This window comes from Polyodon spathula, chromosome 31 (genome assembly GCF_017654505.1).
Source record: "Polyodon spathula isolate WHYD16114869_AA chromosome 31, ASM1765450v1, whole genome shotgun sequence".
NCBI classification, from domain to species: Eukaryota; Metazoa; Chordata; class Actinopteri; order Acipenseriformes; family Polyodontidae; genus Polyodon; species Polyodon spathula.
This window is the reverse complement of record NC_054564.1, coordinates 5,397,534-5,416,382: the sequence shown is the minus strand read 5'-3', so window position 1 is coordinate 5,416,382 and position 18,849 is coordinate 5,397,534. Positions and strand designations below refer to the sequence as shown.

The following is an 18,849-nucleotide window of genomic DNA, read 5'->3' as shown; positions in this document are numbered from 1 at the left end:
CTGTCACTTTTTATAAATGACCGCAGTGTGAATTTGTTTATGTAGAAAAGACAGTAAGCAAGTATTGGATACTAAATAAATGGGCATACATTGTACACTTATATTCTAAAACCGCTAAACGATGAAGCAAAATCAAACGTTTATAAAAGCTTGGCTAACATTCGTACTCAAAACTATTAACAAACCAAGAAAAGTAGTTTATAATACCAAGTACAAATTATGGAAAAGAAAGTTCCAAACTAGATAAAACAGCTCAATTCAGATAATCACTTTCATCAGGTTCCAAGGCAATGCAGTGCAGTTTTGAACCGTGTGATTTGAACGAATGAAGGACAGATTCCAGAAAGTGAATTTATTTTCTTGAGCGAACGGTAACAATGAAAATCCCTCTATTTCCTCCATCTTTTTATCCCTTCAAACTGCAGTGAAAGCGCACTGTGTTTATGCAGACTAAGTCTGCCACGTTTACATGTGTTATGTTTCAGGAGATCCGTTTTTTGTGCAGCAGTCTTCCTTTCGTTTCCTGTAAATAATTTTGTTGTTGTTGCCGTTTGACTGAATGTTTTGAGTGTGAGGAGAACTAATTAACGTGTGTGTGTGTGTGTGTGTGTGTGTATATATATATATATATATATATACACTTTCAGGTGCTTTTGTGAGTCTGTTCTGATCAATTTAAAATGATACATTATATTTACATGTTCTTATTTAAAGGGTAACTTGGTTTTGGTGTGAAATATCACAGTTAATGTACCCTTCTTGCCGCCTTGTTTATTATCAGTTCATATATCCTTTTCGGTTTCAGTCATCACACACTGGTGACTTTTTAAAACTCAGATGTTTGAGAGCTCTTAAGGCCCTTTCACACTGGCACTTCTACCCTGGTCCAGACCCGGTTCTGGCTACCCGGGTCATAATCCCGCTTAGTATGAAACCACATACCTGGGTCGTACCTGGGTTAATCCGGGCTGAGCAAGACAAAATGCATGAGAGCCGACGAAATAACAAATAGCCACGCCTGCATGAAGGTTTCACTTCCTCAAGGAGTGTTTTTGTTTATTCTGTTTAGCCATATTTTTGTTGATTTGAGACACACCGTGAGCCAGATTGCAGCAGGGATGAAGAACCATTTGCTCTAATCAACATTTGGGCCGACGGTTCCCTCCAGACAATCTTGAATGGAAGTTGAAAGGGGCTTTAGAGAGATGATGTGTTGGAATCCCTGGAGGCTTCAATGGAAAGTTTTCAAAAGATGTGAAAAAGAAAACAATGTACAAAGTGAATATAAACAAGAAGGATACATGAGTCAACTGTGTTTATCCATGCCAAGTTCTGTATTATACTATGTGTGTGTTCTCTTCATTCTCTAGTGCTTCTGCTTGAATCGTTATTTACCAGGCTAGCTAACTACGCCAGCAACAAAGGACTCTTTTCAACCATTTTTTAAAAGCATAAGTTCTGAAATGAGATTGGAAACGTTACAACTAGTGTTGTGCAGCTGTCATTTCTGCCCCCTGCCTTCCTGTGAGGTTAATATAGTACATACACTAACAGCAACAGAGAATCATCTAAAAAGAAATCAAACGAGTCAGAAAATAAATATTCTGGAAATATAAGTGGTATAACATATCTTATAAAGATCACGTTGTTTCCCTCCATGGTTTTCTGAATCCCTTCGAATAGATAATCTATTAGGGGGACCACTGTAGCTGTACAAAGTCCTCCTGGCTCTTACTGCATGTTCCAGTAAATCTTAGTAGTGCTTACATTTTCCTATATGAAATACACACATTAAGGTGACGGTTTGTGTAGTGATGAATCGATCGCTCCTTGCAGATACTTCAGTGCTACACTTCAGATTCATCTTTAGGTTGGTTGCATGCAGGAATGCATTTGACACGTCAGTCACAGGGAAATAAGTGATTGCTACTGGGAAGATGATTCAGTGCGTGAAGCGTTTGGGAATTACAATTCTTGTAAAGAAAAAAAAAAAAAAGAATCTGAATTCTATTTCCTTTTTGCAGAACTCCTAAAAGCAACTCACTTATTCCACGCTGCTGTGTAAAATATAAGAACTCAAAGAAGTTCAACAGAAAGAAAAGAACCCAAAGAAGTTCAACAGAAGAATACTTGTGTTTAATAGATCTCATAAGAGCTAAGAACATGGATTTAAAAACCTAACACTTTTATTAAAAAAAAAAAAAAAAAACCCCAAAAAAACCAACCTTGTATCATTCAAAAAACAGACAGGAATGCTCTGATGAAGTAGCTAAAAGATACCTAGTATATTCAGTTCAGTTTAATCCAGTCTCTGTTGGTATTACCATAAACATGTCAGATAGGGTCTAAGGACTAGCCGTTGGCTGACCCAGTTTTCATCAGCTTCCAGGAAGTAATATTGTTGCATAGTTTATACTGGTTGTCGACACAGAGTGCTTTATTAGAGAGTGCTGTTTACACAGCTCAAGGGAGTATGGCTTTGCTGGCGTGAGAAGGCAAAGGAATGATCTGTTCCTGTTTTTTTTTTTTTTTTTTTTTTTTTTTTACATTTTATGGAAAGAAGCTTGTCTCTGTGCTGGCTGTAGTGCACTGAGCCATTTACTTGCATGCTGGGTTTAATATAAGAACCTATTGTATTACACCTAGTGCAGGGATTAACAAGGGTGTTTCATGTTTGAATATTCTTTCCTGCAAACAACCCTGCCTTATACCTGAAGAAGAGGCTCTTGAGCTCTTGAAAGCTAGTGGTGTCACATAGTTAATCTAATAAACAGTACCAAATCTTCAACCCTGTCATCGATATTGCCTTTAGTAACATGGCAAAAAACTCTTTCAAAATGTAAAAAGTTATTATTTCAATATTAATATGTCATTTATAAGAACGTAAGAAAATGAATGAACGGGATTTGGCCCATATAAGCTTGCCGGGTTCCTAGAAGCCGATTGAGATCCAAACCTCAACAACATGACCAGGCAGCCCGTTCCATCCCTCACCGCTCTCTGTGTAAGGGAGAGTCTCCTTCAACAACATGACTAGGCAGCCCGTTCCATCCCTCACCGATCTCTGTGTAAGGAAGAGTCTTCTTCAACAACATGACCAGGCAGCCCGTTCCATCCCTCATCGCTCTCTGTGTAAGGAAGAGTCTCCTTCAACAACATGACCAGGCAGCCCGTTCCATCCCCTCACCGCTCTCTGTGTAAGGAAGAGTCTCCTTCAACAACATTACTAGACAACCCGTTCCATCTCCTCACCTCTCTCTGTGTGAGGAAGAGTTTCCTCCCTCTGTCCTCAGTTGAGCTCCAATTCATTTCCAACTATGTCCTCATGTCCTGGCTAAAGTATTGTTTGTACTGTATGCAGAAAACAAAACAAAATATCTCCGGGGGGCAGGGAGGGATATCCACAAGTGACTCACCTAGTAAAGGCACGACCGTGTGGTGTGTGTTTGAGTTAGACAGTCGGGATCAGGGGACACCCACTGACCTTCAGTTTTCCTCAGCTGCTCTGGGGAAATTGCTGCGATGAAGGAACATCATACACCAGGGAGAAAATCAGTGGTAAAATAATGGGGTACTAAAATTGCAAATAAATAAATAAATAAATACATTTAATTACCTACTAAAAGAAATACACTCTTCTGCGCCGTGGTTTTGTATTATTTATTTCAGACAAATCCATTTATGCCTTTCCTTTTAATAGTCATTTGTGCCCTGCCCATTCCCCCAGTTTGATCATTATGCACAATGTACTGAATGTATTACGAATACAGTGGCTTGCGAAAGTATTGACCCCCCTTGGCATTTTTCCTATTTTGTTGCCTTACAACCTGGAATTAAAATTGATTTTTATTTGAATTTCATGTAATGGACATACACAAAATAGTCCAAATTGGTGAAGTGAAATGAAAAAAATAACTTGTTTCAAAAAATTCTAAAAAATAAATAACGGAAAAGTGGTGCGTGCATATGTATTCACCCCCTTTGCTATTAAGCCTCTAAATAAGATCTGGTGCAACCATTTACCTTCAGAAGTCACATAATTAGTTAAATAAAGTCCACCTGTGTGCAATCTAAGTGTCACATGATCTCAGTATATATACACCTGTTCTGAAAGGCCCCAGAGTCTGCAACACCACTAAGCAAGGGGCACCACCAAGCAAGCGGCACCATGAAGACCAAGGAGCTCTCCAAACAGGTCAGGGACAAAGTTGTGGAGAGGTACAGATCAGGGTTGGGTTATAAAAAAATATCCGAAACTTCCCACGGAGCACCATTAAAGCCATTATTAAAAAATGGAAACTATGGCACCACGACAAACCTGGCAAGAGAGGGCTGCCCACCAAAACTCACGGACCAGGCAAGGAGGGCATTAATCAGTGAGGCAACAAAGAGACCAAAGATAACCCTTTTAAAGAAAAAAATAAGCAAACACGTTTGATGTTTGCCAAAAGGCATGTGGAAGACTCCCCAAACATATGGAAGAAGGTACTCTGGTCAGATGAGACTAAAATTGAGCTTTTTGGCCATCAAGGAAAACCCTATGTCTGGCGCAAACCCAACACCTTTCATCGCCCCGAGAACACCATCCCCACAGTGAAGCATGGTGGTGGCAGCATCATGCTGTGGGGATATTTTTCATCGGCAGGGACTAGGAAACTGGTCAGAATTGAAGGAATGATGGATGGCGCTAAATACAGGGAAATTCTTGAGGGAAACCTGTTTCAGTCTTCCAGAGATTTGAGACTGGGACGGAGGTTCACCTTACAGCAGGACAATGATCCTAAGCATACTGCTAAAGCAACACTCGAGTGGTTTAAGGGGAAACATTTAAATGTCGGAATGGCCTAGTCAGGCCCAGACCTCAATCCAATTGAGAATCTGTGGTATGACTTAAAGATTGCTGTATACCAGCGGAACCCATCCAACTTGAAGGAGCTGGAGCAGTTTTGCCTTGAAGAATGGGCAAAAATCCCAGTGGCTAGATGTGCCAAGCTTATAGATACATACCCCAAGAGACTTGCAGCTGTAATTGCTGCAAAAGGTGGCTCTACAAAGTATTGACTTTGGTGGGGTGAATACTTATGCACGCTCAAGTTTTCTGTTTTTTTGTCTATTTCTTGTTTGTTTCACAATAAAAAATATTTTGCATCTTCAAAGTGGTAGGCATGCTGTGTAAATCAAATGATATAAACCCCCCAAAAATCCATTTTATTTCCAGGTTGTAAGGCAACAAAATAGGAAAAATGCCAAGGGGGGTCAATACTTTCGCAAGCCACTGTACATGTTCTGAATCACTTTAATGACATAGACTCACCTTTATCAACAAGGCAGGGTCACTTATCAGTGACTTCACAGGGTTATTATTAGCATTATGCAAAACTCTGCTTGCCTATATACTTAAGGACGAGTCAAAACGTTTTTGCATATTCTTTTTTTTTTTTCGTGTGTTGATGTTTGTTGTGCAGTGTAGTACTTTTTATTTTTACCTCAAATGTCATGCTTAAATTAATATTCAAATGTTTGTCCCCGTACTTTGCTAGTGCTGTACTATACTGGTGAAATGAATGCACATTCAAAGGAGAAAACAATGATTAGATCTACTCTGTACATGCAAAGAAGTGACCAGGCATGCCTTGAGGCCTGATATACTATTCTATTCAGCGTTCATTTAATCATTTTCAAGAGGTTTCTTTTGTTTGTGTCACACAATACTGCATTAATATTTATCTAGGTAGTGCATGAAAGGAACTGTAGGTAAACTACTCAAACCTGTCCTAAGTTTCTAGATACAGTAGAACAGCCAGCAGTTCTCCAGCCAATATCTGAGGGATTACAATGACTTCTCCATTTCTGGTGTATGATTTATAAAATATGTGTTTGGAGAGAGTTGGTTTCTGGGCAGATGAACACAAAGTTAAATGCAAGCTGCACCCCACATGGTTAACCATTAAGGTCGCTCATGGTATTTGGAGACTGACACAGCGATTATCATTATTACAGCAGGAGCATGACTCAATGGAAAGAGTCTATATATATATAAACACACAATATTATATACATCTATAATCAGGCCAAGGCTAAAGAAGTTGCTAGTCAAATAACTTGAGCAAGAAATGGTGTGGAAGCAGGCTGTGATACAAATAAAAGAACAATGTTTTCATTTAAAAGAGTGCTAACCATTATCTTCCTGGCTTTGTTACAGTACTTCAGATTATTTGTTATCGTCCTCTTTCCTTTATGATGCTTGCAGTAATTCTGGGTGGATCTAATTACATTACTCCAACAGTGTGCACATTTTTTATAAGTTTGTGTTACTGTATAAAGAAAACCAAAGAGATCAGATGTTTGTTTACATTTAAACACATGTTTTATTTTTATCTGCCAATAGAGATCCACAGAAAGCATGGTTATAGAAGCTTCAATGCATTAACAAGACCGTGCTTAGAATACTTTGCTCAGTTCAGGTCTGCACATTACAAAAAGGACATTGTGGTCTTTGAGAGAGTCCAGTGAAGAGCAATCCGACTAATCCCAGGGCTTGAAAGGAATGAGCTCTGAAGATAGATTGAGGGAACTGAATCTATTTAGCCTAGAACAAAGGGGAGGGGGGGGAGGGGGGATAACCCCAGCCAGCACTTTAAGCACAGCACAGAAACCAGGACCAGAAGACACAGCTGGAAATCTGTGGGGACTACACAGTGAGTGGTGAATGTATGCATTACCTAGCTATGTTGCTGATGCTGAATCACTGGGATCCTTTAAGATGTGAAAAGTGTTGAGATAAGGCAGCTGCTAGTAGCCAGGCGAGCACTGGTGAGCTGAATGGCCTGATCTTGTTCTTAAATCTTCTTATGTTATGTGTGAATAACAAAATAACCATGGCCTGAAGTAAATCAAAGTTTATATTGCCACCATTGGTATTCTTTATAATGCCAATGGGGCCACCATCATTTTCATTTAAACAATTGTTTTGTTATAAAGTGTCATCATGAAGTGCCAGTGCTGGGCTGGGAACACATTTGGCAAGCAAACAATAGTCTGTTGTAGCTGATTGCTCTTAACAGTGTGCCTGTGGAAATGGGTGAGATTTGAGAAACTAAAATAAAAAAAAAAGTTTTACTTTGTGTGGAAAGGGTTGGGATATGAGAACGTTGTTTTATTGAATCTATTTTTCCTAATGAAATGGACCTGATTTTTTAATTTTATTTTCACAAGGTAATGACAGAGAGACAGGAATGCCTTATGTCGATCGTATTAATCGTGTCTGTGGCTTTCTGGATATTGAAGAAAATGAAAAGTTCCAGCGAAGGTACTTCATACTGGACACATTGAAAAACTTCCTGCTGTGGTATATGGACAATCCACAGGTAAGATTTGTAGATGAGGGGGGTCCTGGAAAAACTTGGTACACTACCAGTTTCACATTTCAGTCATTCTGCTTGCAAACGTCACAGAAAGTTATGGGGACAGTAAAAAAAATAAAATAAAGAAATACTTTTTAATACCCACATATACGACAGTGGAATCGACTGCCCTAATAACTTCAGTAGGTAATCCAAAATGAAAATTAGGTAGGATGTGTGGACCTAAAGCCACAGGCCACTGTGTAAAGAAGTTTAAGAATATGTTGTACTATGGTTTTATTTTCCCACCCTCAATGGAAATATTAAAACATAAAAAAAAAAATGCTACAGATACCAAAATACTTTTGAAAACAGGAAGTTAGACTTGAATAAGCTAATAAAAAACCTGGAGACATTGCAGCTTGTGTCTGGACCACAATAGAGTTTTCTTGTAAGTCTGTACCAGGTAGCAGTTACCCAATTTAAGACTTCCAGCTCACTGTAACCCTCCACATGGAAAGGAAGTTAGATGGGTCCATATTGGTTAAGAGACAAGCGATTAATTTAAAATGCATTACCCGTTTAATATCCTGTTATTCTGACATTTTAAAACAATTATCTGTAAGATCATTTGTTACCATGCTTACTAACTATTTCCCCTTTTCACTTTTGAATTAGTTGAGCATATTTCAATGTGTAAAGGACTGGGTGTGTGGGTACATTGTTAAGGATCATTAGGAATTTAAAATGAGGTAGAGCAGAGATGCATATAACCTTGAACAGTTATCCGAATGGTCTGCCTGTAAACAGAGGCTGCCCAAAATGAAAGACTGTCCAGATACCACCGGCCTGAAAACCAAGAGCAGGACTGATGCTAAATTCTGGGTTTGTATTCAGCTTGAGTTCAGTGGTCGTTGGATTGGACCATAAAATTGAACATTGTAAATTGAGGAGAAGAGCAGGGGTAAAATAACTTGCATGCACTTAGAGATGTAAGGGCTTTATTTTTGATGATACTCTACAATGAATTTGTATTAAAGCCAATGGAATGGACCAAAGTACTGACGCTGTCCTCCTCTTCTGCGTTCCCTTAGAATCTTCCCAGTGGGACAAATGCTGTTGGGAGCCTTCAGTTGACCTATATCTCAAAGGTAAACTGGACTAACTCTTTCTCGTTTGCATGGCAGCAGGTTTACTCCTATCCGTAGGAGCCGGAGTCTTCACGCAAGGATGACAACAAACTGGAAAAGGGTCAATCCTTCTTATTGGATTTAAAAAAATACAGTGTAGAGAATAATCAGTGGTTGAAGTGAAGATTGGAATTGATTTGCAGGGTAGTGAGGAAAGCTGTTCCAGAAACGATGTGACAGACAGACGCTGTCATTTTTCTGTCGCTCAGTTAAGACGCCTTTACCATTTTGCTAAAGCTGGGCTGTTTGTTTTTCCATTTTCTAACTTCAAAGGGATGTTTTTATTCTTTGAAAGTCACCCATCTTGCAATTGGTTGATTAAGTGCAACATTTCCATGTCAACATCCAATCACAATGTTTTTACACATAAAACACGTGACTCATAGGGAAATTCCCATCTTTCATGCAAGCAGACCTAATATACAGTTTTAGTTTCTTTTTCAATCCAGATCAAAATGTGAAAATGAGTTACATATTGTTGCATCCAATTTTTCATAGCATGTTTGTCTTTTAGAGGTCATTAACAGTGGCTTAATATGTTCGTGACTGTTTAATATGGCAGGGATGGGAATAAGACTCCCTTTGCATAGCACTTTGATCCATTCCTGCTTTTACTATGAGTCTAATCAGAGACTCTTGAGCGTGTTACGTATACACTGTGGCTAATGAATCTCCTAGTAAATCCTGGATTGGTTAAACTTTTGAAGTTGCCTTTTATTGGTGTCAATGGGTGAAAATGGGGACTGCATGATTGCCTATTTACTGAGGCAATGTTTTACTGTATTACATTGTAGGCCTTTAAGGGTCAATGCTTTTCAGGGTGGAATGACTGCTTATCAAGAATACTACGTCGTTACTTTAGTAAACGCAGAGTCTACTCGAAATGCAATTAGGCATTGTTTGGGGCTGGGAAGATAATTTAAATAAAACTTAAAAGAAAACACACACACACACATGGACCTGCAGAGAGAACTAAGAGAAACAGCTGTGTCTAGTGTTCATGTCTACATCATGAACAGATTAGGATTTCAATATTAACTGAGCTGCTATTGAGGCTGCCAAGGCTGACTGCTCAATTACAAAAGAAGTCTTTAAAAGAAGTATAGCACTGGCAGAGAGATCTGCTAAATTAGCATAAACAGTACTGAGTATGACCACTACATTAGGAAGTACAGTAAATATGCTAATCTGAACCAGTGAGGTCCAGATCTTCTATAAGATGTTATTCCATCTGGGATTGCGACATCCCCAGTTAGGATTACTGGCTGACAGAACTCAAGCCTTCCAACTTGTAGTAATAGAACTTACCTAAATCTCTGAATGCAGAATATATATATATATATATATATATTCTGCATTTCGCTATTCATATATATATATATATATAGAATATATATATATATATATATATATATATATATATATATATATATATATATATATATCTATGATCTGGTGGTCCTCCATCCACACCTTGATTGACCTGGCTGTGTGGCATGGAGCACTGTCCTGCTGGAAAAACCAATCCTCAGAGTTGGGGAACATTGTCAGAGCAGAAGGAAGCAAGTTTTCTTGATTCATGCACCCTTCACAAAAACAGATCTGCCCGATTCCAGCCTTGCTGAAGCACCCCCAGATGAGTCCAATTTTCAGCTTTGCCCAACACCTGGTCGTCTGATGGTTAGACGGAGACCTGGAGAGGCCTACAAGCCACAGTGTCTCGCATCCACTGTGAAATGTGGTGGAGGATCAGTGATGATCTGGGGGTGCTTCAGCAAGGCTGGAATCGGGCAGCTTTGGCATGAATCAAGCCAAGTACAAGGTTGTCCTGGAAGAAAACTTGCTTCCTTCTGCTCTGACAATGTTCCCCAACTCTGAGGATTGGTTTTTCCAGCAGGACAATGCTCCATGCCACACAGCCAGGTCAGTCAAGGTGTGGATGGAGGACCACCAGATCAAGACCCTGTCATGGCCAGCCCAATCTCCAGACCTGAACCCCATTGAATACCTCTGGAATGTGATCAAGAGGAAGATGGATGGTCACAAGCCATCAAACAAAGACGAGCTGCTTGAATTTTTGCGCCAGGAGTGGCATAAAGTCACCCAACATCAATGTGAAAGACTGGTGGAGAGCACGCCAAGACGCATGAAAGCTGTGCTTGAAAATCAGGGTTATTCCACAAATACTGATTTCTGAAGTCTTTCTAAGTGAAAACATTAGTATTGTGTTGTTTAAAAATGAATCTGAACTTATTTTATTTGCATTATTTGAGGTCTGACAACACTGCATCTTTTTTGTTATTTTGAGCAGTTGTCATTTTCTGCAAATAAATGCTCTAAATGACAATATTTTTATTTGGAATTTGGGAGAAATGTTGTCAGTAGTTTATAGAATAAAACAAAAATGGTCATTTTACCCAAACACATACCTATCAATAGTAAAACCAGAGAAACTGATAATTTTGCAGTGGTCTCTTAATATAATTATACTGTCAGGCACTTATTGGAGGTTAGTAAATTAATTTATAAATAGCAATTATACAAAAATGGGATACAGAACACAGAGGATTGGACTGCAGGAGGAACCTGATGCAGCCCCAGTTCGATAATGGAGCAGGAAGAGGTTGAGTTTTATGATTGGAAATGTGGTACTGGATTAGCGATTAATTGCAAGTACTGATCATAATCTGTAACATATAAAATGCCTGCTCTAGTCCAATTTTAAACTTCTATGCCATCAGCTGCATTTCCTTGTGGTAGCATGGTTTGGATTAGTCATTACAGTCTAGCAGAAGCAGCTAGAGAGCTGTTTCTGAAGATTGATTTATTGAAAGTGTCACTAATCTGAACAGCACCCGAGATTAGCTAGAGACTATTGTGCTTTAATGTGAATTTTATTTAAACAGATTTCTTTCTCTAACCTCCGACACAGGTCAGTGAAGCAACTATGAAACAGAAATCGAAGACGGAATTCTGCTTTGGTGAGTGCAGGGTGTTCCGAGTGAAAAACGCTCGGAAGGCACAAACAAAATCATTTTGTTGACTTCTCCAAATCTGCATTCTGTATAGGGCAAATGCCTGTTAGAATGCTAGGGGAATGTGTCTTAAGTTCACAGCCAACTTCTGTTAAGTTTTTTGTGATGATGATCCACTATGAAAGGCGCTACATTATTATTATTATTATTATTATTATTATTATTATTAAGTTTTCAGTCATTGAAGACATGAGATTTCAAAAGGCCACACACACACACACACACATATTACTTAAAATCTGGATCTTAAAGTAGCAAATAGCAGTACAGAAAAAAAAAGGGGTGCAGCTAAAAGAGTTCCCTACTTTACAAAAATATGTCATGTGCCCTTGTATTTATGGATTGTGTGGGTCTTTTGCCACGTTTAGTAATACCAGTATTCACAACATGTTAACCCATGCATTATGTGGTATGACACAACATCCAAACACTGCTCCTCTATTGTTTTCTAAGGAGGTCAGCGTTCTGTTGTTACTCAATAACGACAAATAAAGCACAGCTGAGAGGTGACACTAATTAATGTCACCTGTACTAAAACCCATGTTGACTGATGAAACACTACACAGGGACGCTCAAACCCTGCTTGCAGAGTTAACTCTTTCAGTGGACTGCCGTGGCTATTTCAGATAAACAAAAGGTAAATAAATAACTTTTAAAAAGTTGTATTTTAACAGGAATGATTGCTGTGGCGTGTTCCTTGGTAATGAAAACTGCTTGGTTTATTGACTCGGGAGTTTCATTAATTACCTCGCAACATGACATTAACCCCTAATTATCTTCAACAAGAGTCTTCTTTTTCTTGCAGTAATCAATGCGTTGTCCAGACGCTATCTCCTGCAAGCAAATGACAAGAATGATCTTCGTGAATGGGTGGATGCTTTGAATAAAGCCACAAAGATTACAGTAAGTGTGACACTGTGCAAAATGACTGCTTATTTGAACACAAAAATGAGTTGCACAGCATGATAGCTGACTTACTTGTTACTGGTTTGTTATCATCATTATTCCCGTGGTTGGCAGTTAAGCGTTTTTTCTTAGTAAACGAAACCACCAGCATTATTGATTTCTCACTTTTCGCGGTAGCAGGAAAACGCTATTTTCTCTGCTGTTTTCACACACAGTGTGTTAATCAGGTATTCAGGTTTGCAGTATGAATGCACTTTCATTTCCTCTTGCCTTCTATTGCACAGTAAAACATGCTTTTACACCACAGTACTGATTTTTCACAGCATGATGCATGTCCCAATATATACATATCCCAATATGGTCATCTTAAAATTGGAATAGACAACGCAATTGATCGTTATTTATCGGGTGATTTTAATGTACTTGAATAATAATAAAAAAAAAAAAAAAATCAAGTACTTTGTTAAACATTTGTTACTCTGAAAATATCTTTAATACATTAAGTAGCACTTTGTCTATTGCTTTGCCCATAGTAGATGTTTGCCTGTTTTATGTGCCAACAGATTTGCAAAAGAAAATTCAATAACCCGTCGTTTTAAATCTATCTGTTTTTCTACTGGCATTTGTGTACTTTAATTTTTTTGTGCTTTAATACTAGAATAGGTTTTATTAAAACTACCCACCCGTGTATACCTGCTTGTAAAAGGCTAAATATAAATGGAAGGTTTCACACTGTTAGAAAGTGTAGAAAAGGGCCGTTTTAACAGCAGACATGGGTTGTGTTGAACAAGTTACAAAATGTTTCTTATATACAGTAAACTTTGAACAAAAAAACTGCTGTTGCATGACACATACACCTCACATGAGTAGCCAAATGGGCAGGAATCAGAAACTCTTCCTGTAGATTTATGGACACCCTTAGCAACATTGTTACATGCAATAAAAATACAGTCAAGTCAGGGCAGCAGCATTTCGATCAATAAATTCAAAATCTACAGCAAGTGGAAACGGTACAGTTTAGTAAACCTCAGATAGCGAAGCCCTGTTTTCAACTAAATAATCTTGCACTTCATAGTGTGTAACTGAAAACAATTAATTTACAAGGAAGCTCGTAACCATGGTTTTCACGCAGGGTTGCCATGTGAACAGCTCTGCCATTACAGTGTAACCACAGAGCTGGGCCCAGTGGTTTTCAGTGCGGCTGTCAGACCAGTGGGTGACAGAAAGCAGATGATGTCACAGAGAGCTTGCACCGTAAATGCTTTGGAATGCTGTGGTCTCCAATTAGGGAAGTTAGGAAGCTATTTTAGAATGCGATAAAAATTAGAGTTACAGGTGGGCAAAACAAATATGAGTAAATGCCGAAACACTGTCATGGGTGTTTGGAACAGAGACTGGGGTTTGTATTGTTTGGGTGAGGCTGGGAACTGTAGCCCTATAACTTATGAACAGTATATGTTCGAACCATAACAGTAATACTACATTTATAAATTCTAAGAGAAACTTCTAAATTCAAACATTGGCAAAAGTTTTTTATACTGTTGAAATGAGTTTAGGTTTATGTACGTGTATCACTGATGGTAAAGTGTGAAGGCTGTGTTAATGGTCCCATTAAAATGGGCATAAGCTGATTTGCTGAGCAAATATATGACATTAATCAGACATGAATGGCGGTAGTCATAGCAAACTAATGAAGAAATAAAAAAATAATAATACTTTGTCAAAACTGTGATTTAAATTAATTTAAGGGGAGGGCTGGTGTGGAAGGGAAACCAAAAGGCCGCTTATGAGACAATGGGATTTTAAAAAGGAGAGAACCAGGAACCAGCAGCTTGTTAGACAGAAAAGGAGTTCCCCTCGCCTTCCAGAGTCAGTTTTCAGCTGACAATTAGTGCTTTTATATTATTGAGAAAGCAAACAGAAACATTTAAAATGTGATAAACATTTTCCTGGTTCTCCTTTCTCCAGCATTGCGGTTCTGTGTCGCTTCAGCCCAATGCTCTGGTGTTCTGGGAATGCGGGCCGGAGCAACATTGGCAGTTTTGTTTTAAGGAAAGAGTTTTACCTCACTTCCTTTTTTTGTTGTGTAAGAAGCATTCATGTTCCGTTTTAACTCAAATTTAAATCTTTACTGCAGTATTTTCTGCAGAAGTTTAGCCTTATGTGAACTGGGGGCGCTAATAGTTTAGAGTTTAAACTTAAGTGTTATACAATTAGAATTTTTTGTAAATGTTTAACCAGAGCAAAATTTGTTATCCATAACAACAAAAACACCCAGTCAAAATGGAAAAAAAGTTATGAGAAACTTGCCAGCATCCAAAATATACAGGTTAAATACTTTCATAAATATATCTCTGTGTATAAAAACATTGTAAGGGCTAATTGTTTATCATATTGAATATTCAGAATTGTAATATGTAAACTTAGGATAAGTGGCACTGTACTGTAACAAAAATGTCTCATTCTGCTATTACGTGCAGCAGTAGGAGATTATAAAAAAACTCCATCAAGCTGTAGTGGACAGTTCAATGTATTTCTACTTAGGATTGTTTAAACTGATCTACAGGTTGCTCATACTTTGCCTTTCACCTGATTGGCTTCAAGATAGATCACAGCAGTCATGACAAAAGCTCCACACAGTTTGTCTCAACTCAGCATTAGTGTCCGTGCTTGAGAGATCCCCGAGTGGCAGGGGGTGTTCAGGTCAGGAGAGGGGAGTGTCTCAGGGTTCCACTGCTGTAGAAATAACACGCTGATCAGAGAGGAGTTTACCAGGCGTTGCTCGATCTGTCTCGTCCCTCCAGCACTCAGACGTGCCACATCAGCGGAGGTGCAGGAAGCCTGCTTTGCTCGTTGTCGCTGTGCCAGGGCATCACTAAGGAGCCGAGCTGCTAAAAATACTTGCGTCATTGAACCCCTGAGTGACACCCCTGGCTCCCGCGTCCTTATCACTGCAGCACTATGACATGTATTCTCCACAAGCTGCACTCATCTGTACCAGTTGGGACTCTATTCTAATTTGTGTACCATATTAAAAAAGCCTTGTCTAGACTTAGTTTTATGGATGTAATATTCTTAACACATTTCACTACAAAACAAAAAAGGAATCAATTAAACTTTGTAAAAAAAACGCTCTAAATTAAGTGACCCGAATCAGACCCTTTCAAGCAACAGACCCTTTTCAACCCTTTCTATGCAGAAGACACACTTACCTTTGTACATGTTAACTTGTATAACACCTCAATATTTTTTGGCGATATCTTTTTAATAGGATCAAAGCACTGTATGAATGAGTATTTTGTTTACACATTAAAAACATAAATCTGCTTAGTATCAGGGTGTAAAATGAAACAGATGTGAATGAATGACAGATTCCACATCGTACATGTGCATCGTACTTACATTTCGACAATTGTATATACAGTTGTGGTCAAAGATTTGGCATCACCATATAGAATTAACTCATTTTGCTTCATAAAGTCTAATGAAACGTGCTGAATAATGTTACGCTAACATATTGAATTACATACCGCTTTGTATTTTTCCCTGAAAAACTGACCGACTGAAAAATGTGACATTTAGAAATCCAATATGAAATACTGTACTACTATTATGGTTTCCGGTAGACTTTTGCAATATAATTTTGTAGTTTGGTAAACCATCAAACAAAATACAATTTTTGGTTAGAATACTTATATATATATTTATATAATATATATCGATATATAAGTTAGGATTTAATCGCCATTGTCCGCTACGTTTTGTGGCCATAGCTGTACAGTGTACAGGGGATGCAAGTCAAGAGTCATCCACTTTTCTCTAATTTTGTATTTACAACCATGACATTTTTCTTTTTTAGTAGAGATCTAAGACATGGTTTAGCTTTATCCCTGCTGTGTGAAACCACAATAAAGATGAATGAGACCAAGCCAGCTACCACCCTGTTCACTGTCCGCCACACATAACGCAAGCTCTCGCTTAGTGTCTGCAGTTTAACCTGCGTTGACTGTGAACACTAATGTCCTGAACTGACAAATCTACACATAATAAACTGAACAACTTCAATTTAAATGCTGGCCTCCAACGTACGAATGAGGGAGTGTGTTGGATGACTTCATTCTTCAACCTTTTGTTTTGCTGGCCACAGCACACATTATAATTAAAACAACAAAAAAAAAAAAAAAAAAAAAAAAAAAAAAAAAAGCAAGATTGCTGTTTATGACTCAGGATCTCCACAGACAGGCCTTGCATGTTGGAACTTGCCTTTTTTATGAGACTGTACTATTTTAAATCCTTGGCGGTTGGACTTACATTGGTTATGGTTAAGGGGATTTTTTTTCACGGTTGCCACAATTTCCGTGAAATGGTTTAGGTTTTTTGTAAATTATTGAACACACTGCAGAAAGCTGAATTATTTCTTTAAAATGTCTTCAATGTAAAAGACACCAGCTGCATCAAAGATGGGAAATATTTCTGCTAGAGATGGCTTTTCCAGGACAAGAAAGAGACATTTCACGTGTCTGTTGTTATTTTTACATTTATTTATGTTTTTATTTTGTTTTATGGTGAAAATATAATGCCTTTAAAAAGGTGGACATAAAAAACAATATATTCCACAATTTACCATCAGCCTTTAAATATTTAGAACATTTCTTATAGAATAACTCCAGAGAGAATGATCAATTTTGAACGTGACAACGCTAAATGTTTCTGCTTTAAATCGTGAAATATCTTGAAATACCTATTTTGAGATTGAAATGCCATGAGAAGACCAGGACTGTAGAATGTTGGTATCCACCCGCACAGTGTGCGCTGAAGCATTTGGTTTGGAGCCAAAGATTATTTCCGCCCCCGGCATGAAGTTTTCAACTTTTGCCGACATCCGATAGAGATCTGAGGGGGCTGGGGGGCCCTGGAACCGTGGTTAATCTGGCTTGGTTAATATTGTCGCTCAAAAACAAATGCACACTTTTCACTTTAATTAGCATGCTCTGGTCTGGGTGTATTTACATGAACAAGATAACATAAAGCATGATATAATTTTTACCCTGTATGCTGTCTATTCACAAACAACAAGTGACCGCTGTAATACAGTACCACTGGTAATACAGTACCGCTGGTAATACAAGCTTTTTGTTAAATTAATTTTTTCATATTTTGGTAGAATTTCCATTTTTATTATTAAAATGCCACTTCCAAGTCATCGGAGGGTGAAATGCGATTATTGTAAAGAAATGAGACGAGATTGTGGGGATTTGGTTAAGTGTGTTCTACCTTTCTATATATTCATTCCGTCAAAAGTTCTCAATTTTAAAATACTGCATTTATATGTATAAGTTAAAGATAAAGGTTGTTGCCACTCAGAATAACAGTCAATTACATTTTTGTAAAGTATTGTCTGTTGTCTAATCCGAATATGTTTCAAATCTGTAATTAGGGCCTCTGATGTTCAGTGTTTTACCCTGACATTTATACTGAAATCACAACTGAGAAACATGTTAATTGATTTAATTTACATGTTTTTTTCTGTGAAATAAGTTGCAGTTAAAAGAAAGTGTGATTGCAGTCTGTCCTATATCTATTCTCAGGTGTCATTTCCACAACACATTTCGTTGAACTCCCTCCCAGCACACACTTGCGTGCGCTACAGTACTCATTATGGTTACATTGTGGTGTGCCAGTTGTTCTGAAGAGACATGTTTGAGAGCTCTGTAGACAGGGGCGCTTTTAACTGACCAGGATGTGATGACTGAAAGAGAAAGTAATATCCAAAGTTAACCTGTACCCCGCTGGGATAAGCCACCATTTGGTATTTTCTGGGGAATGTTATGTTCTTCACACCCCCTTGTTAATATTTAATGGTGTCGGCTTTGATTTATCAAAGGCCAGGGATCTGTGGTTTGTACAGCCGGTTGACTGATCGTCTCCGACAGCTGCACCCAGCCCTATATCTGAAGACAGGAAGTGATGCTCACTGCGCTCGCTTGTGCTTCCTGAAGTGGCTGTCAGCCGCGTGGCTCTGATGAGCAGAGGAAAGTGACAAGCCTGGCCTAACCACTCCCAGGGGTAACCAAAAAACTAAAATAAAACTCCCAAGGCCTTTGAACGATCAACCCTATTCACAAACATACAGTGTGTGTGGTGTGTGTGTGTGTGTGTGTGTGTGTGTGTGTGTGTGTGTATATATATATATATATATATATATATATATATATATATATATATATATATATATATTTAATATAATATATATAAATATAATCTATTATTTATTTTTTTTCACAACCACACTGGTGCAATATAAAAAAAAGATATTACATGGTAAATATTTCGGCTCCTTGTCAGCACGTAAGCTTGTGGGGTAAAATGTGTTGA

The 18,849-nt window shown here is 38.2% G+C and overlaps 1 protein-coding gene across 1 annotated transcript in view; it reads left to right on the top strand.

The window, feature by feature from the left end:
- LOC121303080 (pleckstrin homology domain-containing family A member 2-like) overlaps positions 1 to 18,849 on the top strand; it is a 45,794-nt gene that overhangs the window by 5,112 nt on the left and 21,833 nt on the right. Inside the window, exons 2-5 of the mRNA XM_041233498.1 lie at positions 7,216 to 7,367; positions 8,438 to 8,494; positions 11,466 to 11,514; positions 12,374 to 12,471. Coding sequence (XP_041089432.1) covers positions 7,236 to 7,367; positions 8,438 to 8,494; positions 11,466 to 11,514; positions 12,374 to 12,471 — 336 coding nt within the window. The 5' untranslated portion in view covers positions 7,216 to 7,235. The remainder of the gene's footprint in view (positions 1 to 7,215; positions 7,368 to 8,437; positions 8,495 to 11,465; positions 11,515 to 12,373; positions 12,472 to 18,849) is intronic.